Here is a 25,888-nt window from a genome sequence, read left to right as displayed (position 1 = left end):
ACCAGGTTGCCGCATGTCGACAGCCTAGCGGTCTTGGCAGCCGCAATCCGCCGGGGCAGCACTGAAAGTAGAGCTGCCCTCAGGATTACGAGTCCCCCTTCCTTCTGCCTTTGCATGGCACACTCAATGAACAACAACATTGCCGCCAGCTTGATTACGAGCTGGCATCGATGTTGTGGTGAGTTGTCCGCTGCGCCAGCGGGCGGAAACTCTGTTTTCGCCCACTGGCCCAGCGGAAAACTTCTTCTAGGGCAGCCAGCATAACGCCAGCATGCTGCTGCGGCTTCAGCGGTCTTTATAAAAGACCACTAATGCCTTAATGAGGGCCTCAGTCTGGTGGAAAATAATTGTGTTATCTGTCTGATCAACGGATCCCTGTTCTTTGTAACAGATTTTGATATCCTGGTATCTCAGATTGCCTTAAATTTCTGACATGTTGTCTTGAATAATCAAAAACCAAGTAATTATACAAATGGTTGCATGGCAATTCTAATCTAACTGGACCTTTCACTTTAGTTAAGCATAATTCCCACTTCAACCATATGCTGGTGCTCTAGTTGCCATTGATAGATTTACTGGATTTGGAATTTATCCACTTGAGTTCCAAGTGGATCTATGAGCAGCTCGGCATTACTCAGGCATTAGCTAAAAGGCACCTGTTTTCAGAATCTTTACTTCGTTTTACTGCATCTGACCTAGAGTTAATTGTATTGTGCAAACCACTCTTTATGTTGAGTATGTTTTCGTTAACAGTGTTTGAATTTTTTGTAAGTATTATGGTCTGTTGTCCTAAGTATATGAGTGATGGAAATTTATGCTAAGTATGACATCACATAAATTTCCAACGAGTACATTGGAAAATTGAAGCTGGATACATCTGCCATTACTCTAAGATTTATTTAGTGAAGCAAGCAAGAGAAAATTAATAGAGCAACAGTGTACATATCCTGTGCAGATCAAATAAAAGTAAAATAATATAGTTTAAAGTTATGCCAAGGAGGTATTGAAGTGCTCCTCTGTATACAGCCTGAAGGGTGATATATCACATACACACACACACACATACACACACATGCACACGCACACACACACACACACACACAATCTCTCTCTCTCTCTCTCTCTCTCTCTCTCCCTATCTCCATCTCTCTCTTACTTAATGTCATAAAAGGAGAAATGATCATGTGATTCCCAGATTAAGCGCAGATCCTTTAATGAATTTTGATTCCCCAAAGGGCTTGGTGAAGGTTCTAGAGTCTAGCCAGTGGGAGAAAAGTCAATGGCTAGTGACAGATAATTTTTAAGCAAGTTTGAAAAGAGGACTAGAGCTTAGTCCATGCAAAAGGTCAAAGGTTGATTGCAGGTTCCGGAGAGAGGTTAGTGAAATGGCTCCCTCCATCCAATATCTAAGGTTGTCCTTAGTCAGCTACAAGTTTCCAGAGACTGATCCTGTGGTCTTGCCTGCACTGTAAATCGCGGTCACTTATGGAGTCTCTGTACCAGCATTGAGAGCATCAGGAAGATCACCATCCAGATCCATGAATTGCCTGAAATCCAAACATCAATTGATTAATTGATTAATCAGTTTCTTCCATCTGTATGCCACTCACCATCTCTCTTAGAACAGCACCTAGGACAACAGTTACCCTTCTCACTTATGCAATATTTAGCACAGCGCTGGTTGACAACAAACATTTTGTAAGCAAGATTTTGCTGAGGCTACAAATTTTAAAATCTTTACAAAAATATGACTGCTTGCTAAAACAGTTTTTGTTCTGCAAAAGCTTTTTTTACAAGAAAATTCTCAGACTATATGACTATAACATCTTATCTACTTAACTCTCACATATTTGATACATTTTGAAAATCTTCATGAATTTGTGGAAGTAAAATTCTGCAATTTGGTATGCCCCAGGCTTATTGGCTAACAGTCAAACAGTGCACATCTAGAATCAACCCCTTCTTTACACAGGTGAAATTAAATGTTGGCATGCTGAATGCGAAGGCTGGGTAGTCTTCCTCTTTAATCCACTACCAGATTCTCTCTGCCCCTTTATCTCACTCTTGCATGCTCCTGCTTTCTCCCTTTGTGACGTTTTTTTGTCTTTCTCTTCCTCTTTCTTCCACTGCTTGAATTACCTGTCTTTCTCTGGCTAAATGTCTGATGCTAAAAATAATTGATAGTCCCCACAAATTAGTGCTGGTGGCCCCCACCGGCAACCACTTGCTCAAATTAAACATTGCTGCACCCAAATTCCCTGAGAAGGGGAACACTGGCCCAATGTTATGGGTGGAAAAATCTGTCCAGTAAAATCAAATGCAGATTAAGTAGGAATGATGGGCACCTGCCCAGCCCATCCCCTCCTAAGACATGTGGGGAGCAGAGAAGGCTTCCACTGCCAGTCAATAGACTGCTGTGCCCCCTGAAGCCTCCTACCACCCAGACCTCCCACCGTGCATAGTCCTCCTGTACCCACCTACCACCTCCTCCTAGCAGTTGGTAAAAGGGAGTGTAATTGGCCCGGGAATGGAGAATCTGCATGTAAAAGAGGACCTGCTATTGCTGGGTCTGCATGTTATTCCTCATTCTGGAGATACAATCTCATAATTGCAGGGCTGCAATAGCCCTCTGGAATCTGTGATTTTTCATTCTGCAAGTTCGGCACCCCTGCACCATACAACTTGTAATCAGCAACTTGATGTCAGGACGTGTCACTGGTGACACAAAAGAATAATTGTTGGCAGTTAACTGGTTGCAGCTTGTGGCTTTGCTACTTTACTGACAGTTCTATTTACGGTGGCAAGGTCACTACAATGATCAACAATGGATGACCGTTGTAGGCACTGACACCTCTCTAAGAATATGACTTTTCACTGACAACACCATTTTTGATCATGGGGGGGCATAAAACTGTATCCACAGCTTCAATGCTGGCAGTGTGAACCATGACACCTTACTGTTTTACCAATGAAGGTCAATGGGAAACATGAATAGCTAGAGCTACCAACACAAGAGCCTAGAGGCACAGGTTCAAATCCCAGGCTCGGTATTTGGCTCAACATTGTGGGATTTAGGGCAAATCACTTATCACCATCTGCCTAAAAGTCTGAAATGTAAGATCGTAAAATGTATTTGCGTAATTCCCACTTCATGTAGACCATCTTGTAGATCAACTCCCAAACCCTCCATGTGATGTACATTGCTTTGATGCTTCCTAGCTACGCTTGTGCTGTATAAGTACTGAATGCTTACTATATACATAATGATTGCTTACCCAGAGGATTATGAGTGGTGGTCTCATAACCTCAATGGTAATCCAATGTGGTGCAGGGGGGGAGTGGTTGTGATATTTCACTGACTGCCAAATTAATAGCCGGTTGCTGCCTAATAAAACACAGAGAACCCCAAAAATAGGCTGTAGCTCTCATGGCACCTGAACGACAGTCGAAATGTGTAAGCCATCTTTGTATTGTGACAGTCGGTGGGACTACAGGTGTGCTCTCAGCTGTGTTTCTTGTGTTCAGACTCCTGTGGAGTTTCATTGGTGGGTATGAAATACAAGTTAGTGGTTAACAGAATGTGAAAAGTATGAGATATAAAATCATACTTACGTTCGCAAGACCCAGCGGAGATAGGCGTTTCTAGAAAAGAAAAAACACGTTCTCATTACTGACATTTCATGTGTTTACATGTGTAATCTTTTTCATACAAAAAGGCACATGAGAATGTTTTATCTGTAAGTCTTTTCTCCCTTCCAGTGACTGCTTCGCTTGCTGACCCATCTTGCTATTATTACAGCATGGTTGCTTTACTTCATAGACAGGGAGACACCATGGCCCAGATTTAAGTGTGCCTACCGCCACCCTAACGGCACATTAGAGTCATTTTTTATACGCTAATGTGGCATTAGGTGGCCAAAAATGTTGTGCCATATTCACAAATATTTTAAATACGGCTCACACATTGTGGCGTTGGGGGGGGCACAAGAAAAGTGATGCTGTGCTATGTGCAGAGCCACTTTTCATAACCCTGCCCCCATATTTCAAGCATACGTGCCAACACTTCAGAAGAGGTAATTGGGCGATATTAAAAAAGAAACCGAGAGAATGTATTTCTCACATTGACTTATATTGAAGGAGAAGCAATTTCAGGTGGGAGACAGCCAAAATAAAGCAATTTCTGGCTTCAAAACGTGGGAGCTTCCTGTCTGAATCCGGCCTCTTGGCATGTACACCAAGATGCCAGTGCCAGTGAGATGTACTGTGCTGTAGCACTAGAGATCACAGGACGGGCGTGGACTCCCGTACCAAGATGGCACTGCCAGCGAGAATAACTACTGTAGCATCAGGGATCACAGGGCGGACGTAGACTCCTGTACCAAGAATGGCACTGCCAATGAGATGTAATGTAGCATCAGGGATAACATGGCAGACGTGGACTCCTTTATCAAGCTGGAGCTGCCAGAGCGAAGTGCTGTGCCATCACCGTCCTATCAGGAAACAGTACAGGCTGAGACTCTTCCAGGGATGGCGGAACTCCTCCACCACGGCTACTCTGCGACATCAGGAGTGTTAGTGTCGCCGAGCGCTCCTCTTGAAAGGTGGTACAATCCTTGGAGGAAGGTTGCAGTGATGTTTCTTTACAAACATGGCTTGTTGTACCGAGGCTTCTGCCTCAGTGACGGTTCGGGCTGCACTCTAGTTACACTGTAGGATGCACTAGGATTGCACAGTTAGTTAGTTTATGGGTGATACTGCGGAGACAGGTTCGGAGGGTGTGTTTACGTGGTTGGATAGTTTTCTGGGATTGTTTTCCTTTTAAGAGCTTCCATTCAATCTGTGCCACAAGGAAAAGCAGGAACATGATGACGCACCTGCATAGATGGGTCCCATTGTCACTGTTGGGGTGTCTGCAGCGATAGCTCCGCTTCTGGCGCCGTTACCAGTGCAGGCCTAGAAAACAAAGGGGAGATTAAAAGGTGGCAATGTCTACACCGAAGAAAAGCCAACATTTATTAACTGAACATCAGCAAAAGACAGCTCCACCCGTGCTTCTAGTAAACTATAGGAGGGGGCTTAAAAGCCAACAAAAAATTAGGCAAGCATCCACAGAAAGTTGGGGGTCGAGTAATCTATTCCCTCTTACGCATACTCTAAATGTGACTAAAGTAGGAATGGAAAAAAGTTTTACACATTGTTGTAGTAGTCACAAAAACCTTATTATGAGATCGAGACATGCAAGGCGCACAAGAGGTGCTTAAGGGGCAGTGTAAAGAGAGAGACGTGGATGGGTAGGTGTACTAAGCAAGAGAAAGCACATATATCATTCGGAAATTAACAGAGAACTGGCCTTCTATTAATTAGCACTCAGTATGAGACACTAAATGTCTACCAAACAGTTATAAATAAATTAAAAGCACACTTCTATCCATCAAAAATCAACAAGGGGCAGCACATGAATGGATAAGACGTGTCAATTAAATATGAGTAGAGGATGGAACATCGATCAACCAGCAATCAATAGCTCACAGAACATCTATCAAGAGCCAATTGATTACAACCAGCCGATCTTTCAATGAGGAATCAATAAAGGACATTATAGCTCTCAAATAAAAACTAGTAGCAGAAAGCAGATCTCAACAAACAATCAGTGGAGGAAAACACGTATAACTTAGCAACCAACAGAGTGCTATTAATAATCAATGGTGGGTGGATGGTGTGCTTGTCAATAATCAAGATAACACAGAATTATTCAAAAGTCAGCAGGTATTTAAGGATAGCACAATTATCAATCAACAATAAAACGAAAAAACGTCTATCACGGACGAATCACTGCTCATTTATCACACAGCAAATAAGTGGAGGGGAGCAAGGCTTTCTTTAAGTAATCAACAGAGGAACGGCAGATCTATATAATCCATTGATAGGGCACATGTTCATCAATCAGTCATCAGTGGAGGTACACGATGATCAAGCAGTCATCAATATATAATGCACTGGCCTGCCCATCAGACATCAAGGGTACAGGAAGCTTGTCAAGTACTCCTTAGCCCAAGGCAATCCACCAGTGTACTCATGCCCCTTGACCTCAGAACACTGTTGCTCTTCTTCACCTTTGCCCTTTGTGTTTCTTTCCTGCTTGGGTGTGTTTGGTGCCTGCAGTTTTGTCACGCTGCTGTATCCTGCAATCCCTTGCTCTCCCGCTTCCTACATAGATGCTGCTCTCCGCTCTTTATGCGCTTGCAATGGTATACTTGCTTTTACCATGAACAACTTCCTCAGCTGTCTCCCTTTTCAAGTTACAGTGCTTTTTTCTTTGAAGTTATCATTTCTAGGTTTATATTTGTCTCGATCCCTCCTAAAGCGCATTCACTATCGACCGCAATTAGACACTCAATGCTGAAAAACGTTACTAGAGAATATTCTAATAAATTGGAAAGTCTGATTTAATCAGTCTGAATCCATGGTAATTACTTTAGACAGCATCATTATGCAGCTTCTTGCACCATTACAAGAGGATACAAATAGCAACGTAAATGTAAAAAATGACTTCATGAAAAAACAATTTTATACTATTTTAAGCACATTTTATTCTATAAATTCACTAGCTGTATGTAGCCATTGATGAAGGGTGTGAATGATGATACCCACTGGTATCAAAGACATGACAGTGATGATGGAGTGTGTACAATAGTTTTACATACGATAATGGTAATGCAGACATGAGTGTCAAACTGTGATTAATACAGATACTGATACAGAATGGATCAATGATGTGTATTCCATAAAACTGTATGACTACATAAGCTGTCTCCCCATCACTACCATGAGGACTAGATATCCCCTAGTTAGAGTAAGCAGAAAGCGAGAGTGTGTGTGTACCCAATCAACCCACTTGTGCCATGTTGGTTTTTAGGGTTTGCACTCGTTTTACTTTGAATAATTTTACTTTAGTGTTTTTGAAAGCACATAAGTGGTGCAAGTATAAGCAAGATATCCTAATTTCAACCCATTTTATGAACCCAATGACTTTTCTTGATTGAGCCTGGAAGGGTATGAAACAATCTATTCTTTAGAACGTCTATGTATGAATCCGTACATGATTTGGAAAGAGATCTTTATTAGCCCACGGGGAAAGCCTTTGACCCATTTTGGCATGAATTCAAGCTGAAACAAATTAACACCTTTATGGGTGTATGATTCATAAAAACTAAGTAAACATAACTTAGTTGTTTTCTACCCTCACTTGTGGTACCCTTAATACGAAGCAATGTATTTGGGTCTACCATAAGGTCATTTTAGTATGGTGGATCACTTCCATATCCAAGAGCCTTTTTTAAAGAAATCCCTCACAAAAGAAACTGAGTCCATCCTGGTAGTACTATCTCAACAAAAGATGGTAAGGAATGACGAAGCATGCCACAAAAGAGTGGGTGAGGTTCCCTTGTCCAGAAATGTCTATTTCTTTTGGTAATTATTTAAGTGGTTAGTATAATTAATAGCCATACTCATTGTGGAATACTTTTTCAGAACAAGGTAACAATAATTCAATAAGATAGACAGCAAAGTAGTAAAGAGAGATAATGTAGGCATGATTAAATCAGCATTATTATTCACAATTTACCCATTTATGTCATTTAGCTGATGTAGATTTCAAAAGTGGTCCATTGTCATGACATGAGAAAGACCAGATTCAGGCAGGAAGTGTATAATAGGGTGGTATATGAAGACAAACAATGTGCAATTGGAAATTCATAGTTTTGATCGGGGCCATACAGTCCTTTTATTCCACCAGGCATTTCCCCAGGAGAACGGAGCTCCTGATGCCTTTTTCACTTTCCCCACATCCCAAGGGTTAATTACAGCAGGCACGAGGAGGCTTTAAAAGAGAAAGAGAAAATTAGGGAGGGAGGGTGGGTGATAGAAAGTGTTGATAGAGGGAGAAGAGAGAGCAGAGAAAAGGACAGACTGAGAATGGGTGGATGTAAAGAAAGATACTATGGAAGGAGATCAATTGTGCAGTGCTGGTTTGAGCATTTTTACCAGGAGTAGCACAATGAAAACACCACAAAAAGACTCCACAAAGGTTTAGAACAATAGAGACTATATTTCTGACTTGAACACGACCAACATGACAGAATCCAACCAGTAGCAGTTGAGATATTAATTTTTAAAGATTACATTGGAAAACAGTGCTTAGAAGTCAATAGCACTAAAAGATGTATTCAAAGTCGTGAGGAACTGAAGTAAATAAAACGTTCAGGCTGACATTGATGGAGGGCAGGCTGGCTACAGGACTCAGAGAAGTCTTGCTAACAAAGTACCAGGAATAGAGCAACTTGTCGGGGTCGAAGACTTGAGGTGTGGCATCGGGGTGGTGCTGCATTGTCATCTAACTGAGGATGGAGGAGAGTATCAGTGCTGATCCAAGCTGTCAAGGAAGCTTCGGTGTTGAACCTCTTGGTGAGGCAGGCACTGCATCAATGTTGAGCTGCGCTGTCCATCGGTGTCAAGCTGCACAACTCAATGAGGTGATATTATCGAGTAGCCGCTGTTTCTGCATCACGAGGCGAATCGTCAGGATGGAATAAAGCTGCAGAATACCCACTTCTGAGGCCCAGGAGTGGAGGGAGCAATTCCGGCAACGGTAGGATTCACAAAAGGCAGAGTCCAGGACAGTTGCAGGTAGGCTTTGATGTCCCTGATGCTGCAGAAGAACAACGGACAAGCCAGCAAGCCCTTGGAGTCATTCTGGGTTCAAGTGGGATAGGTACAGCCCTGAGCAGGATAGAGATGAGCAATCAGCAGGTCAGCTCAGCAAAGCAGAGAAGCAGTTCTTTTAAACAGCCAGTCTAGGCAGAGTGGCAATCCTTTCAGCACACCAGTCTTTACTCAAGCAGAGTTCTTCCCAAACTAGTAGAGATCTGATTTGAGGAGGTCTGGGACCCAGTAATTATATCCTAAAATGGCTTTGATGTGTGTGATAACTTCAAAGGAACTCTCTGAAGTGCACAAAGATCCCTTTCAACCTGGCCCTATCTACCAGGCTAAATGGGGGGGGGGTAATCAGTCCTTTGATTGGGATCAGGGCCATACTCTTTGAAGTGTAAGTGTGGGCCCCTCCCATCCTCCCTACTCAGGAAGACCAATCAGTATGTGGATGACTGCAGGTGCAGTTGAGTGTTCTGTGTTTTGGCTGTCTGGAGGAAATGCACAAATGTAACTGTCACCCAGCCCAGTCCTGACGTGTATTGGAGACAGGCTGTCAGGCACATAGAGTAGTTAGAGCAGAGAAATGCCCACTTTCTAAACATGGCATTTCTTAAATAGTCATGTTAAATGTGACTTTATCAGCAAAGAGGATTTATCTTTACCATTCCAAGGATATGAAACATGATATGTCTACTTATTTTTTATCAGGAATTACAGCTTAAGAGGATAGTAAGGAATTCCCAATGCTAGTCTACGAGAGGAGCAGGTCTCACAGTAATGAAAACAGAATAGGATGAAAACAGAATAGGCTGTTTGTCACTATCAGGACATATAAAACATAAAGGTACATGTCCTGCCTTTTACATAACTAGCACCCTGCCCTTAGGCTTACATAGGGCCTACCTTAGAGGTGTCTTATATGTGATAAAAAAGGAGTTTACGCTTGGCAAGAGGTTTTAAATGCGAAGTCGAAGTGTCAGCGAAACTGCACGCACAGGCCTGCAATGGCAGGCCTGAGAAATGTTTAAGGGCTACTGAAATGGGGGCACAATCATGCTGCAGGCCCCCTAGCAGCATTTAATTTAGAGGCCCTGGGTATATGGTATACCACTTTACAAGGGACTTACAAGTAAATTAAATATGACATTTGCATATCCACTAATGTTACCATGATTAGGGGAGAAGCATAAGCTCTTCAGCACTTGTCAGTAGTGCTAAAGTGCTGAGAGTCCTAAGGCCAACAAAAAGATGCAGCAAAAACAGGAGGTAAAAGGCAAAAAGTCTGGTGTAAGACCACACTAAGGGTGTTAGTTCTAACACTGCACCTTTGTTTGTAATTTCTTTCTCTCTTGGGTCTTCTTCCCCTTATCAGTGCTTACCTTAATGGTGGTTCTGTGGCAGTGTTAAGTTAAAAACAACATCATTCCTGCCAAAGCTACTCTCTCTCTCTCTACTACCATTGGGCCTGATTGTTTCTGAGCTGAAACAAGGTATCTGGATATTTACTGCGTTCTTTAATAGCATTACCAATTGGAGCATCAGGTGAACTGCAGGGGATAATGGACCTGCATTGGAACTACAATCAAGGAGTATCTCTATGTATCTTCACTTTGTGTTTGCTTGCTTGCCTAGACATCTCCACTGTACTGCATGAGTATTACCCCAGCTCCTACCTCTTTCTTGAGACGAACATGAGGCAGCCACATCCCAGACAAAAAAACTAGCATCTACAGTGTGCTTCCTATTCCTCCTCCCAAACTCTGTTTCACCTCTCGTGGTCTAGGTTAATTCATCTCTCAGCCTGTAGCCCGCTTATGGTAGAAATTGATAGATTTACTTTAGCACTCAAATTCCTTCACAGGTCGTGACATCCATTATAAGACAGACGTTTTAAGTCCCATATTAAATTAGATCATTCTTACACGTTATGTTTTTCTTTGAAAATATATACTGCAACCTATATATATCTAAATTAAACAATTGCTACATAGGTTCAAACTCAACAGTCCCAGCTAATAAGGTCTCAGGTTCTGTTTTTTGCTGTTCAAAGGTAGCTGAATGTATTTATTAACTTATATTTTGTAAGACATACCTGTAGCTTCCAAAAGAGATGAAACTTGGCAGAATTATTCTAAAACAGGTTGTTTCGAAAGTGTTCACATAATGATCACATACTCATTGTGTTTATTTTTATACATAATTCATAAGATAAGTTAAATGTAGTATATTTATATTGATTTCTCTATTCCCTGTACTGAATAACAAATGAAGTATATCTCCTTTATTTTGTTTGGTGGTTTCAAACTAGGTCACAATTTAAGGTTAGAATATGGGAAAAAACTTTTAATTTGTCTACACCTACATTCTGGATAATGAAAAACATGTCAGTGATAAGGTGGCTTGCAGTTTAAATGTGAATATGTGCAACTGAATGTTATTTTTATTCATAACAAATTGTTTTTCTGCTTATCCTAAATGGGTTTGTGGACATTGTAACCCTGAACAAACTGCATGATATAAGAGTATCTAGTTGTGTGCACAAAATGGGCAGTTTAGATACCTTCTGTCATCTCCTAAAATTCAATACAGATCTAAATTACCGTTAGAATGCATTCTAATATTCAATCAGTATAACAAGAGATTCATTCAGCATCATATTTACGGTACTAGTTGTGTTTTACTAAAGACATGCATTTCTTCATTTTTATTAGAAACAAGTTGGGGTATTTCTAGCTTGTAAATCAAGGAACTACTTCTTGCCTGTAACTTTTGTTTTCCAGCCTCTCCTCTCCAATCAATCTGTTTTTTGAAAATGCTAGTCAATTTGATTTTTCAAAGTTTTTGCTTGCAGTTTGTTTACATAAATGTTCAGATATGTGGTATTTTGGAGCATTGTTCCTAAAGTCCAACAAATGTTATTTCCAATAGTTCTTTACTGGTCAGGTCATTGAACCAACATATACTTTGGAACATGCAAATATTATTTTAAAGAAAACACAAAAAGTGTTACAATTCATTGATTCATTTAATATTCAAATTCTGAAGTTCCAATTTAGTTAGTTTTGCTTGTCTTGCAATTTCATTTGTGTATCTGAAGATATTTCTCAGACAAATCACCTTTAATGTAGTACCCTCTTTAAAAGTCTTTTCCAGGTTAGCTGAAATTCATTGACTGATATTTTTACCTAACATCAGTAACTGAGGATCCTTGTACAATAAGCTACACATTTGTGCACTTTTGCTGTTATGTTTAGTATTAAATTTGATTTTATTGTAATCAAAGACCACATTTTTCCCATCTGTCTAGTATAATATGGAAACTGCTTTTGTTAAATGGAGTATGCTTCTGATGCTGCCATATCATTATGATACCTCCTTTGAATAATTATTTGACAAATGGTTACATCTTTCTTTCCATTGTCACAATTTCAGCCATAATGTAGTTTTGTCCTCACAAATTCTCCACAAAGGATATTAGTTATGTTATACATGAGCAGATGTTGCATATAATATACTAGTCACTGTTGTCATTCCTCTTTACTGTCGTCTCTGTATTGTATATTAAGATGCAGCCTTTGAAGTGGTGGCTGATTTAAAAATATCCCTCTTTGCACTGCACCCTTGCATGGGGTTGTAGCTGTCAATTGTGCAGCAGGTGCAGTGACTCCGGAGCCCAGATGCGTGTAGGGCGCCTAATCTCTCATTATTTCTGTATTTTCACACTAAACAAGCTGGCAGAGGTTCCTATCCCTTGCATGCACTGTGAGCCCTGGCAGCCCTGCTGAGCCACTGCGCTAACATGTTATGGCAGCGCAAAAAAAGGAGGCAGGGTTATCTGCAACACTACCTCAATGCAATGTTGCAGTGCCCTCGACCTCCTGTCATATAGATGGACCATTCAAGCTGTGTCTGTGGACATATGATCAGCGAATCCACTCAAGGTCATTCACAGAAAACACCATTACCTTCACCGCTCTGCTTTCAAAGCTCCCTCACTGTCCTTTCCCTTCAGTTCGGAGTTGCACCGCGCACTCAATCATTCTGAGAGATCTGGCTGGGGCCTTCAAGCTGGACACGCTCTGTTAGCTCTTGGCAAATATTCTGAAAGCACTGATAATTTACGCCTATTCTGACCCGTGTCAAGGAGATCCTGCTTCAGTGAGGAGGCACCAGCAGATCTCAGATATTTACTGACCCACGTCAAGGAGATCCTACTTCAACGAGGAGGTCCCTGAAGATCTCTAATGATGCATGTCCATCGCTTGCGTAACAAAGCGATACTGACATTGTGAAAGCTCTGACAGTGCAGGTTTACCCTAACCTGCACCATGTGCTCCTCTCACGAAAGACGACCTGACAGCTCTGATGGTGCATCTCTATACTGTCCAGCAACATGTCCTTCTCTACCATAACTTGAGACATCCTGACAGCTCTGATGGGGCACCTCTCTTTTGCCTCGTACCATATCCTTCTGTACCTGTACGGAGTCAACCTGACAGTGCACCTCTAGCCTGACCAGTACCATGTCCTTCTACACCAGTATTGAGGCAGTGACAGTGCAGCTCTCTCCTGATGACCTGCTATCAGACCTCTGGTGGCACACCTGTAGCCATACTTGACTAATGTACTGATATGACAAAAGAAAGACATCCTCAGAGCTCAGACAAACCACCTTCATCATGGTTTCCATCATGCGCTATTCTACAGGTATTAGAACGTTCACTAAGCCCGTCCCTGCGAGCCGGCTTAGCATTAGAGGCAGGCTTCTTACCAGTACGCATGTTCCTTCGCAGATCTCCACATTAGCATGGAAGAAGAGAGAGTCTGAGCCCGTGATCTGGAAGGCAGAAACCGTAAATCGAGCCTCATTGGTTTTACCGTTCTTGTTAATGGTCACTAAGTCACCATTTTGTGAATCACGGCACCTGCATCAGTAGGTAGAAAAGACAATGTTAGGTTTCATCCTGGCACCCACAACCCTCTCCTAGGCAGTGCATTCATTTTTGTTGTCTAAACCAGTGGTTCCCAATCTTTAGACTTCTGTGCCCCCCCCCCCTTCCACTTTATCATTACTGGAATCAGGGGACCCCGAAGTGAGTCGTTACTGGAAGCCGGGGACCCAGGCCTAGACATGGTCGATGATTAGAACTATAAAACAATACACACAAAAATACAGAAACAAGCATTCATCAAACACATTCACAAATGATAACACATTTTATTCAATTTGTAAACAAATAAAATAAAAATAAAATACATTTAAAAGGAAGGGTGGAGCTTTTCCAAATTTAATTGAAGCCACATATCGTCCATACTATATTAAGTATGATGCACCTGCACTGCTCCCACGAATCAATCTAAGGATACTAATTTAATTTTTAACCTCCAATTTCAAATTTGTTGGCATTTACTGTACGTTTCAAAAATTTAAATTGTATATTTAGCCACTTTATGTGTATACATTGTATTAATTTGCTAATATTAGTTAATTTTCTAAGCAGTCACAGACACCTCTTAGGAGGCATTGTGGACCCCAAGGGGCCCCCGGACCACGGGTCGGGAACCACTGGGTTAAACTGCATACAAGTATCCGCCTCAGGGCACTGCACTTTTTCTAGCATCTACCATTTCAGTATCCTTTCTAAGGCACTGCCTGTGGTGTCCCAACTTCAGACTTACAGTGTCAGAGCACTGCCCCTGATGTCCAGCCTTCTGACCCTCAGTGCCACCACCAAGCACTGCAGTGTCCTTTGTGTCCACCCTCCAGATATCTGGTAGCAGCCAGCCCGAGGGCATCACACTGGCACTTGTGCCCTGATGCCAGATACCCAGAGCCCACCTTAAGGACTGCCCAGCAACAAACACTGCAGACTCATGCGGCGTGAGGGGGGGCAGCTGCCTCGAGTGGCACCGGGATTCAGAACTGTTATCCAAGGTTCTGAACTTTTACTAAACGCAAGGATTTCAACTTGTAAAATACTGTGACAACATCGTACTAAATCAGGAGCCAAATCAGGGCCCCAAGGCTAATACTCTTAAACAGGAGCGCTGAGAACTCAGGCACACAATAACGTCGTCCAAGGCCCGATCCCAGTGCATTGTGCTTCCTATCTTAGTAGAAAACAATGCAGCAGCAGTCGTCATTTTAGGTTGGAGGGTCGGATTCTCCTGTGCAGGTTAACTATTGTTATTATTGGTATTGTTATCCTTATAATTGTTAATATTTATTTGTTTTTAAATAACAAACAGAATAAAATAGTGTTGCATTGTTTGAAACGGATTCCTTGGACAACTCTTCAGCAATCTCAAGTCTACCTTCAAGGAGCCTCCCATCTTGTCTATAAATGTCACCCTTCACTGTCACAATTACGCACAATGTGCCTCAAAGTGTCTGTGGTTTCGGCTACAATATTTGAATGGCTGCAGTAGCCCTCATTGCCTGAAGTGGGCGTGTGTGTACTGGGATGAGTCGCTGTATTCTGGGACTCCCCCTACATACGTGAAGGTCTCACCCTTGGGAGGCCTGCGTTTCACAGGCTTCTGGGGCCTGCGTGGTACTCACCCGTCAGTGATAAGGTCGTATTGCGGAATACTAGCGGCATTGTCGTACTGAGAGGCGAACAAGCGATTCACCCGCACAGAGAATGCATCCCCATTAAGATCGAGGGCGGTCACGAGGAGGTAGATGGGGTCCTGGACTTGCAGCGGCGTTGTAGACTCGGTGTAAGGGATGGAGAAGCTGGCGTCTACATACGCGGACATGAGAACAGGAATACTGCCGGTCCCGTCGGGCATGGCGACTCCAACGATGCTGAAAACGAAAAGGAAAGAAGTCCTGTTACTATCATTGAAATTACCAGATATCACTGAAACCATGTTTATCACTGAGAACAACTGCTATTACTGACGGCTGTCACTCAGACCCCGGCTGCCATTGAGACTAACAATGTCACTGAGGTCAACAGTGATAGAGCAAGAGGAGTCACTGATTAGGGCTAAATCATAGGCCAAAATGAGCACTAAGACCAGGGCCTTTACTGGTGTCACAACTACGACTGAAGGCAAGGTACTCACTGAACACATTATCTTCGTATGTACCCTGAGGTCACAGGTTGTCACAGAGATGAGTTCAGTAAGCACGCAGTACGTGACAGAAATCACTGACACAAGGGGCTTTTCTGAGGACAACAACGACCACTGAGAGCAACAGGACAAGGAAATCACTGGAACCAAGACTTTCAGAGCTCGTGCCTAGCACTAGCCAAGCCAGAGGCAAAGACTGGGACTGGTGTATGTTCCAGCACTTAGCAAGAGCACACATCTTATCACTCTGCCTCCCTGACTGTGTAAAAAAAACACTCACCCCAATATAGGTTTAATGGCCGTTGCCAGGGAGACTGGTATATTCTTGAGAGGATATGAGCAGGAAAAGTTATAAACGTAGCTCTGTCTTGAAAGAATTCCAGCCGGAGACACCTTTCCGGGGATGGTCAGATTATTGGAGTAAATCACACTGGAGCTGTCTGCCTGCAAAGGGGAAAATAAGCAATAACAATAAGCAGGAATTCTCCGACAGGTTGTGCGCAATTTGACTGACTTTGCATTCTTTCTGGACCTGTCAGGAGGAGATTAGAGTGCACGTGCGGGAGGCAGGGAGAAAGAAAAGGGAAGAGGAGTGTAGGCTGGTTGGAGGACATGCCCTGGCCCCTTTGCGCAGCACTAATCCTGAAGTGTGGAGGGGCTAGACACGTTCTGGTCAGGTGATGCAGAATATCTCGAGCCTGATGGGTTCGGGACGGTCCGGAGTAAGAACCATTAGGGGCTGGAATTAGAGGGCGCTCAGGCTCATTCGTGAACCGCTGAACATGGGCTGCGGACAGGGTGGCAGAAGTTTGCATCAAGTGGGTTTATAGAAATTGACTAACAAATCCTAACACTTGAGATGGGAGGCAGGTGGTGGCCAGTGGGGTCGCTAAGGGACATTGGACAAATGCACCAGCTCTCTTTTACCAATCTAATAACAGTACTTTAAATATAAATACTTTTTCACAAACCCAAAAGATTAAGTTTCTCTTCCACCCTCTGGTAAGCCATGAATGAGTGTGTGTTCGGATGGTGGCAGGAGTGTAGCTCTCAATAGAACGGCAAGTACAGTGTCATCAGGACCCCGAGTTCTGAGGGGCCCACGGCTAGCCAGTTATGGCCACAATTTTCCTCCTATCTGTGGGGCGGAGGGAAAGAAGGCGCCCATTCTCCCTGCTTGCATTAGGGCCCATGGCAGCCTTGCTTTGACACTGGGGGATGAGGATGACGTGCACCCAGGTTGCTAATATCATCCTGCGCCTTTCTCTGTCTCCCAGTATTTAATATGCGCGGAAGCCGACGTGCATGTTCTCACCGAAAACGACATAATATTTCCACAGACTTGCGAGGAGGTGTTGCTGGAGACAACCATCTGGGCGGTGTCACCATCCATTCGTACAGCCACGCAGGAGGGGTTGAGCAGGTGGATATTAGCCGTATCAAACTTGCTGCTCTCAAGCTGGCATTTGCCCATGCTCAACTTCATCTCGCCTGAAAGGCACTGCAGACTGGGTTCTGGTGGTGTCACTGTGAAGTAAGAAATGGGATGGAAACATCAGTAAGAGCTCATTTGAACTGAGAGATGCTTAACACAACAGATAATTAACAGAACTCCCCAGCTCAACACAAGAAGGAACTTTGCTTCTCAGAGTAGCTTCTCACTTCTGTGGCAGCACCGAGAACGCAACGCTCCCGTTGTCACTGCCAACTAGTCACAGCGCCTCATTCTTTTCCTGCTACCTGCGGTTCAGTAGGGAAGTTTATGGTCAACTCAAGGCCCCACCGAAATGAGTTTATACCGCCTGCTGCAATACAAAGTGACGAGGGGGTGAAGTCCTATCACATTATGCCAACTACAACCTCGCGTGTGGTATGGGCTTGGCAGAGCGTGGCTGGAATGGGGGTTAGCACGTGTATGAAATAGCGGGTGCTTATGGTGGAATGTTGGCGCTGAGTGGAATGTCAGTGATAGATTATGGAATGTGTTTGGAATCAGTGTCAGAGGAGGATGGATTATGGTTGAGGTGCTGACTCATTATGATGTGAAAGACTGCAAGTACCAGAATACACTGGGTTCTCACTTCAGACCAACTAAATACCAAAGAAGTCCAGACTGCTTTTTTTCTGGAGCATATCATATCTTCTGTTCAAACTGGTGAATATTTTAAAGTCCCCCCCACCCGGGACTCAAATACTTGCATCCTAATATACGGTATTGGTCGGAATCCGGCTGTAATCCAAACATTTGGTAGTAATGTTACCCACCGTTATCAACATACAAGTCATACAACTATAAGCAACGACAATAGCAAATAATTCTACTACCATATTTTTTTTCTGCGTTACAACATATGGTACAACATATCAGAGAAATTCAGCAGCACCAAGGTAAAGCTGGCAAAACTGTATAATCATGATATTGTGGCAAAATGGGCACGCATTTATACTGGCACATTGTATCAATCCCAATGAGGCTCATGATGTTAATTATATTTCTATAAATATGGTAGTCAAAGTGTGAGTGATATGGGACAAAGTCAGAGCAGTGATTGGCTGTTGATCTTAGGGATCTAGGGCTTGATTTTCAAATATGTCCTCCCCGTTGGAAGTAAGTAAAGTATCTAGGACTCATATCGGCAGCAATAGAGAGATTTGAGTTTCATATAAAGAGAAAAGCTCACATTTACACTGACTGCCTTGTGACACCATCAGAAAAGATTGTCACTGTTTATACCTAGAGGATGTGAAATTCACACCAGCCTCCTGGTATCATTGTCACAGTCATCTGCACCAAAGCTTCCCAGAGCACTTCCTACCCACACAAGGCTGCAGTTTCCGGATTTACAAAGATGTGGACCACCCTTTACATACAGCTTCTCAGCTTCGCACCAGCTGCCTTATTAACACACATTTGCTGTAGGTAGCTAGAGCATCTCAGATTCACACTGTCCATCCTGTTTCATATTCAAAATGATCGGCACCATAGATTTTTAGATCATCTCATATTCGAAGTATGTACAAATAATTTTAAAATATTTGCACCACAGACACATAGAACATCTAAGAATCACACCAGCTGCCTTGTTAACAAAGATTTGCGATAGACACCTCGAACATCTCAGGTTCACACCAGCTACTTTTTTCTATATTTACAATGATCTTTAACATAGTTTCCCTGAACATCTCACATTCACCCCAGCTGTTTATTCCATATAAACAAAGACTTGCACCACAGATACCTAGAGCACCTCTGGTTCACTCCAGCTGTAATAGGAGCGAAGGTCTGCAAGAAATACCCATGGCATCTCAGATTGGAACCAGCGACCTTCCACCATATTCATATCATCTGTATTATAAATTCCCGGAGCATCTCACATTCATACCAGCCACTGTTTCCATAGTCACAAAGATTTGCTCCAAAGATACACACAGCATCTGTTTTACACCAGCTGCCATGCTAGCACAGATCGCCGTATACATCTGGACCATCTCAGAGTCACATAATCCACCTTGTACCATATTCACAATGATCTGCACCATAAATTCCCAGAGCATCTCATATTCACACTATTTACAAAGAATTCACAGCGATTTACACTGCAGATACTCAGAGTATCTCAGCGTCACAACAGCTGCCTTGCACTATATCCATAATGGTCTGCATCATAGATTCCTAAAGCATCTCACATTCACACTATTTACAAAGAATTAACAAAGATTGCCACCACAGACACCAGGACATCTCAACGTCACACCAGATACCCTGCACTATAATCACAATAGTCTGCATCATTGATTTCTGCAGCATCTCAGATTCACACAATTTACAAAGAATTCACAAAAATGTGCACCACAGACGCCAAAACAACTCAGCGTCGCACCAGCTACATTGCACCATATGTACAAAGATTTGCACTATAAATTCTTAGAGTAACTCAGATTCACACCAGTTACTGTATTCTGGGTAACAACAGGTAGTTTGCTAACAACGATGTGTACTGCATGCCTCGAGCACTTCAGAGTAACACGTTCCAATATTCACTTTTTTTTTCCACAGGAAATACTTAGAGCATCACAGATTCACAAAAGAAGCATTTTCCACATTCACCCAGTTTTCCACTGCCTATAACTCTATACTTAGATGATGTTAGCCCGCGACAGTTGTCATATTGATAAGGATTTGCACCAGTTGTACCTAAAGCATCTCGGATTCACAATGGTTGTTCTATTAAGATCTGAACTTCATATAACTGGATCATTTCAGATTCACACGTTGCCATTTTTCCAAAGAGGTAGCCTGCATATTCTTAGAGCATATCATATTAAGACCAGCTGCCTTTTCTGTCCTTTCAAAGATTTGCACCACAGTTACATAAAGTACCTCAGATTCACACCGGAGGCCGATTCCTTGTTCTCAAAACTTAACACTGAATGTACTAGGAGTATGTCAAACTAACACCAGCAAACTTACCTCTAGCATGTCAAACTCATACCTGTACCTTACTTCATATTCACAAGGATTGGTATACAATACGAGCATGTCAAACTCATACTTGTACCTTATGTCATATTCACAAAGATTTGCAAGTTTTATTTCTAAAGTTTCTCAAATCATACCAGCTCCCTTCTCTGTATGCACCATGATCTACCTCACAAATACATATAACACCTCAGATCTGCACTGGCCTTTTCAATCTGCATTTAGGAAGATTTTGCATTCAGAACCCTGTAGCAACTTCGGGATGCAGCCGACCATGTAGTTGTAAATCCTTTTGCATGCAAGTGAAGATGTCTGGGGCACAACTGAGCTGCTGTGTCATCTCCTGATTAGATCCACCGAGGTCCCTCCTGCTTCTGGTGCCAGTATCAGGTGTCATGGGAGGTGGTCATCTATTCTTTGCTTACCTTCAGTTGGGTACAGGGTCAAGTCGCAGTAACAGGTATTCGATATGACATTTAATAACTCGTCTACACCACACGGAGGGGCTTGGCCAGAAGCTGCAAATTGAGAGAGGGGAGAGAGACAGAGCACAGGTAAGTCAATTAGTCTGTGCACATCAGCAACCACTGTTCACGTTTTTAGTTCAGTCAGTGAGACAGCTCGGCACCAGGATGCAAGAGGGTTCCCATAAACACAACAACATCCAAGTGCACAATTGTTTTGTTCACTTTGTGACCAGAGACAAAAACCAACTTTATGCAAATCAGCCTTGGTCCAGTTACATTAGTAACAAGCCAGCCTGGACTACTGGGCTACTTCCCCTCAGAACATCAACAAAAGATACCTTAGATAGTTACAAAGTTGGTTTCTGTCTAAAGTAACACGGTGGGCAAAAAACGATTGACTGGAATATTCACCGAAAATGTACTAGTGGTTGAGATTACGTCAAGCACTCAACCCATATGTTTTTACGTTTGTCCCATTCAGTAACATTCCTTTCTGATGGTTGGAACAGTTCACTCACTCTACTTCCAATGATCTTCATGCTGAAGGAAGAAGTGTTGCACCAAACAGGGTATTTGAGAATGCCACATCCTCACCTGTGTATGAAACGCAGAGAACAAGTGCGAGCCCCAACCAGGCCTTCATCTTCCAATCTTCAGAAGTGTTTGACCTTCTGGAAAGCAAAAGATGAGAGTTAAAGCCCAGCCGCTCTGCCCCAAGGAGATAAAAACATGTCAACAGTTGGGGCACACCTTAAGAATTCATGGTAGGATCATATTTCCCCTAGACATGATGATTAAAGAACATTTGGCTCATGGAATCGATGCTCGTAGGATGTTTGACTTCGAAGATATTCTGATAAAAGCTAACCTGGCTAAGCATCCTGAATTTCGCAAGGCGCAGACAATAGTTGAGAAGCAATGAAGGAGAAGGGAAGGTGGTTGCGACCAGGCTCCTGGGGTTTGAAGCCAGGGTTATTTTTCCATGATACCTGGTCCCCTTTGTGTTGTTCCCACCAAGATAGTGGATTCCTAAAATTATTTCATCAGTCTACGTACATGCCCCAATTAGTAACTTTCAATAAAGCCCTCATTTTGAGTTGGCCAAATTAAGCTGTGGAGAAGTGGGGATTTGGACTCTCCTAATAGATCCAGTATCGCCACACCTAAATTCTTCCATTAAAGGTTATAATTATCCGAATGGGGACTAAGTAAGCAGAGCCGGGAGCACTGAATGAAAATGTGCATGTTTTCCCTGACTCGAGAACAATTCTGGTAACATTATACCTGCTCTTAGCACATGGTTAATGTTAGCGAGGAAAAGGAGTGGGTGTGGGGTTCACGACGTGAGGGGGGCGTTTGCAGGGAGGCCATCTGTGGCATTACCAGGCCGAGTTCTGGCTGGGTGTAGGTTGTCAGTTTTTGGTGCTGGAGGAAGAGTTGGGAGCCAGGATGTACCTGTGCCTGCAGCCCCTGGCCTTCTTCAGCCACTGTTTTACTCACTACAGAATCGCACTAACTAAAACCAGGCCCCAGGACATGAAATCGCTCATAGTTCCCAGCAGTATCTCACCAGGGGTACCATACCACTCAACTCGTAACGAGGACCTACAAACTCTCTCTTGTGTCACAAAATGAATACACACTGTGCGATAAATCCCTGATGCTCGTCAGAGATAAATATAACATGGTTAATAGAGTGCTGCACAACATGGGATAAATCCTTGTGAGGGCTGCACATAACACGGTTAATGGAGTGCTGCACAAAATGTGAGAAATGCCTGATCCCAATTAGAGGTGCATATAACACAGATAGAAACGAACTACAAAGCATGTGATTCATCTGTGAATCTGTGAAATGTGTATAAAATGGTTAGTGGAGTGCTGTATGACACTTGATACACCCCTTTGAGGAGTATGGGTGTGTGTGACGGCGGGGCATTGGCTGTTGTGTAGTTGCACACATGTTGTGTAAGAAGAGGTGTGCATATAATATAGTGTATCACTGCACATATTCTGATACCTACCTTATACCCGAGAGGTGCAGATGCACTGTGGCTAGTCGAGTGCTTCACAATATGTGATAAATCTCCTTGAGAGGTGAATATAAAATGGGTTGTGGAGTGCTGTACAGCATGTGATAAATCCCTGTTTTCCAAAAGGGTTTAATATAACATTGTTATTGGAGTGCTGCCCACTATATAATACATCCTTATCAATGTTGACTATATCATGGTTAGTGAAGCACTACACAATATGTGATAACTTCCTGGTCCTGTGAGGTCTGACTATAAAATGTTTAGAGCAGTGTGGCACACCATGTTATAAATCCATATTAGGAGCAAAGGTGTGTTTGGAGGGAACATGTGGGTGCATTGCTGCAAATCATGTAATAGATCCTTGTGAGGTGTGGGTGTAACATAGTTAGTGTATTGGTGCATTGATAGATACATCCCGGGTCTCTGCGATGTGCACATGTATCAGGGTTAGTAGAGTTCTGCACAACATCCAATAAATTCCTTGACGATAACATGGGTAGTAGAGTGCAGTGCATCATGTGACGAACCCCCCTTAGGGGGTCTTGTGTGCTTATGTGTGTGTGTGTGTATGTGTTGGTGTCATATATGACGTTAAGGCGTAAAATAATTAGCATATTTTTGCACTGCTTGTGTTTCATCCTTGAGAGGCATGTGTGTAATATGGCTGTTGTAGTATTTTTTTGCCTTTTTTCATCATATGCTTGGTATGGTCTCACACACACACACACTTCGTTCGGCCCCTGCCATGAATACACTTGCGCACCAGACAAAATACCTTAAACCCACATAAGCACTCGCAGTTAGGCAATGGTAAGTGGGGTCCGTGGGTCCCATTTTTATTTGTACCATAAGCCAGTCTTGCTGCTAGGCTTTGCATGACCTGTACTGAAGTGAGGCAGCTACTTACCTCAGTACACTGGTGTGCTTAGCATAGTACCAGATTCCACCCAATAGAATCTCTGGGGATAAAATAGCACACAGTAAATAAGCCCTAGGTGAAACGTGGGCGTGACCCCTGGTCCACAAGCCCAGGGATAGCTACGATTCCCCAGTGGTTAGCATTCGGTCACCTTTTGATGCTCTCCTCTCGGTTTAACGGAGTGCTAGAAAGAGGGTCTAGAGATAAATTCAATAACTTTCTGCGAGAAGGATTAAGCTAGAACGTATTCGCAATTTGGTTGTAAAATAGCCTTTAATGCCCTATGCCTGATGACATCACTGCTTTCGCGAGGGCACTGCTGGTAATGTGGGCAGACACATGACTATTTCTTGTGTTTAACCTCAGATTTTGAGGTTCTGCATGACACGATATTGGGGTAAACAATACCAGCATACACTTATACTGCATTCTGTCCATTGCCTACCACTGCCTAGCCGTGCAGGTTACTGAAATTCAAACAAACCATGTTTCGAGCTCATACAGGTCAAAAGCTACTAAAAAGGGCTAATTGAGGAGCCGCTTGGTGAGAGACAATTTGCAAAGGTTAACTGACCACTATTTAGTTGCTGATTCCTCTAATATGTCGTTGAGCTGATACTACTGAGCTGAAACTTTTGGTCAGACAGAATTAATGTGTGAAAAATGACGAAATAGAAAAACAATACTACTTTAGAATGCGTTGCAGTCTGGCACATAACTTACCTTTGTTTGCATACCTGTCCTTATTTTGCATAATTTTGTCAGCGCTCCTGCTTCATTTAGTCTTTTAGTACCGAATAATTCCAGTGGCCCTGACTGTATGTGCTGTGGAGCCAGGATTGTACTATTAGACAATGCAAGGTCATTTTGAAGAATGAATAAGAGCCACTTTAAGTAAAGATGTCTGCATATATAGAACAAGCAATAGCCCTACTACTGTACATGGCAAGCTTTCGATTGCTCAAACAAATGTCAACACAAAGTCTGACCTGGAAAGCACACTAAAGTCCATGGATCACTCAAGAGGTGCGCCTAGTTAGCATTCATACCAAATGGAACGCACAAAGAGCTACAGAAAACGCCTCTTACAATCCCCCGCAGAGAATATTGAACAGAACTTGAAAGAATGATTGCCCTGCCCTTTAAGAAGTTATTTGGGCTCAGATGTTCTTAAAGGCTGTATACACTTCTAGGTGTGTTAAATGGTATTTCTTCTGCTAACAGGCATTTGAACGTGTGTCCTTCATGTCACAGAAAGCCGTTAAACAAGTACAGGTGTTTTCTTTCCAGATCTGACTCTCATGGAGTTCCACTTGGTGCATGGATGGCGCTCAAATGTATCCTACAAAGTTCCCTCATCACTGATCTTCAGCACTCTTAGGGCCTCATTTACAAGCTCTTGGCGCAGGGCAGTGCCACAAGCCTTCCTGCTGCACTGCACTGTGTCAAAAGGAAGGGCAGAAATGCAAGATACAACACATTCCTGTCTTTGTTCCCCGTGCTGGTGCACAAATTGCTGCCTGTTGCCAACGCATGCAACCTTGTACCATAGTGCAAGGATACCTGCTTTGCAGGGATGATTGTTTTTGTGCATTAAGGGACACCTTCCTGAATGAAAACAATTAGGAGAGACGTTTTCCTTCTTCTATGTGTGCTGCAGAACTCAGCACACAGAGAAAGAGGAGAAAACAGGGATAAATCATGTTATTTCTTCCCATTGTGCCACCATTATGCCACCCCTAAGGTGGCATAGAAACCTGATGCATTCCCAGTCTTGTAAATCTGGAAATGTGTCAGACTCCTTTGGATTCCATGGGTGTTGCTGTATCACGGTGCCCTGTCCCCTTTGGGTGGTAGGTCTTGGACGGCCCTCTCTCTTTTCTTTTGGACAAAGATTTATTGTGACAAAACACAGTTATAGCCACGAACAGGACAAGTCTCAACCTCTGCATGCGTTTCCCTCCATTTTGCTTCTAGCAGAAACTCTGTATCACATCTTTGAGTAAAAAATGAATACTAAGGGGCAGCAGAAGACTGAACACAGTGTCTGTTCTTTGACAACTAGTTTATCTATAATGCCGAACCACTGACCCTGCTCTGGGAGCTATACTAGGAAATATGCATCAGCCAGCTTTTCAACAGTGATTCTTCCATTGAGCATTTTAATTAAAAATCATATAGGTATTGAAAA

General features: G+C 42.8%; 1 protein-coding gene across 1 annotated transcript; it reads right to left on the bottom strand.

Annotated features, from left to right (window-relative positions):
* Window positions 1–1,196: 1,196 nt before the first annotated feature.
* LOC138284831 (uromodulin-like) lies at window positions 1,197–24,439 on the bottom strand. Its single transcript, XM_069224018.1, has 10 exons — window positions 24,421–24,439; window positions 21,337–21,413; window positions 20,701–20,793; window positions 17,111–17,322; window positions 16,076–16,239; window positions 15,275–15,523; window positions 13,484–13,637; window positions 4,875–4,953; window positions 3,613–3,642; window positions 1,197–1,547 (listed from the first exon to the last, which is right to left on the bottom strand). Exons 2-10 carry the CDS (start codon window positions 21,383–21,385, stop codon window positions 1,480–1,482), a joined length of 1,098 nt encoding a protein of 365 aa, XP_069080119.1. The 5' UTR covers window positions 21,386–21,413; window positions 24,421–24,439; the 3' UTR covers window positions 1,197–1,479.
* Window positions 24,440–25,888: the final 1,449 nt, after the last annotated feature.

This window comes from Pleurodeles waltl, chromosome 3_1, assembly GCF_031143425.1.
Source record: "Pleurodeles waltl isolate 20211129_DDA chromosome 3_1, aPleWal1.hap1.20221129, whole genome shotgun sequence".
Lineage (NCBI taxonomy): Eukaryota > Metazoa > Chordata > Amphibia > Caudata > Salamandridae > Pleurodeles > Pleurodeles waltl.
The sequence above is the reverse complement of the archived record's forward strand: the minus strand, read 5'-3'. Positions and strand labels throughout refer to the sequence as shown.

Coding starts and splice junctions, on each gene's coding strand:
- LOC138284831 (XM_069224018.1), bottom strand. CDS start 21,385: ATGAAGGCCTGGTTGGGGCTCGCACTTGTTCTCTGCGTTTCATACACA. Junction 20,794..21,336: donor TCTCTGCGTTTCATACACAG/GTGAGGATGTGG, acceptor CTCAATTTGCAG/CTTCTGGCCAAGCCCCTCCG. Junction 17,323..20,700: donor GACCCTGTACCCAACTGAAG/GTAAGCAAAGAA, acceptor CTTACTTCACAG/TGACACCACCAGAACCCAGT.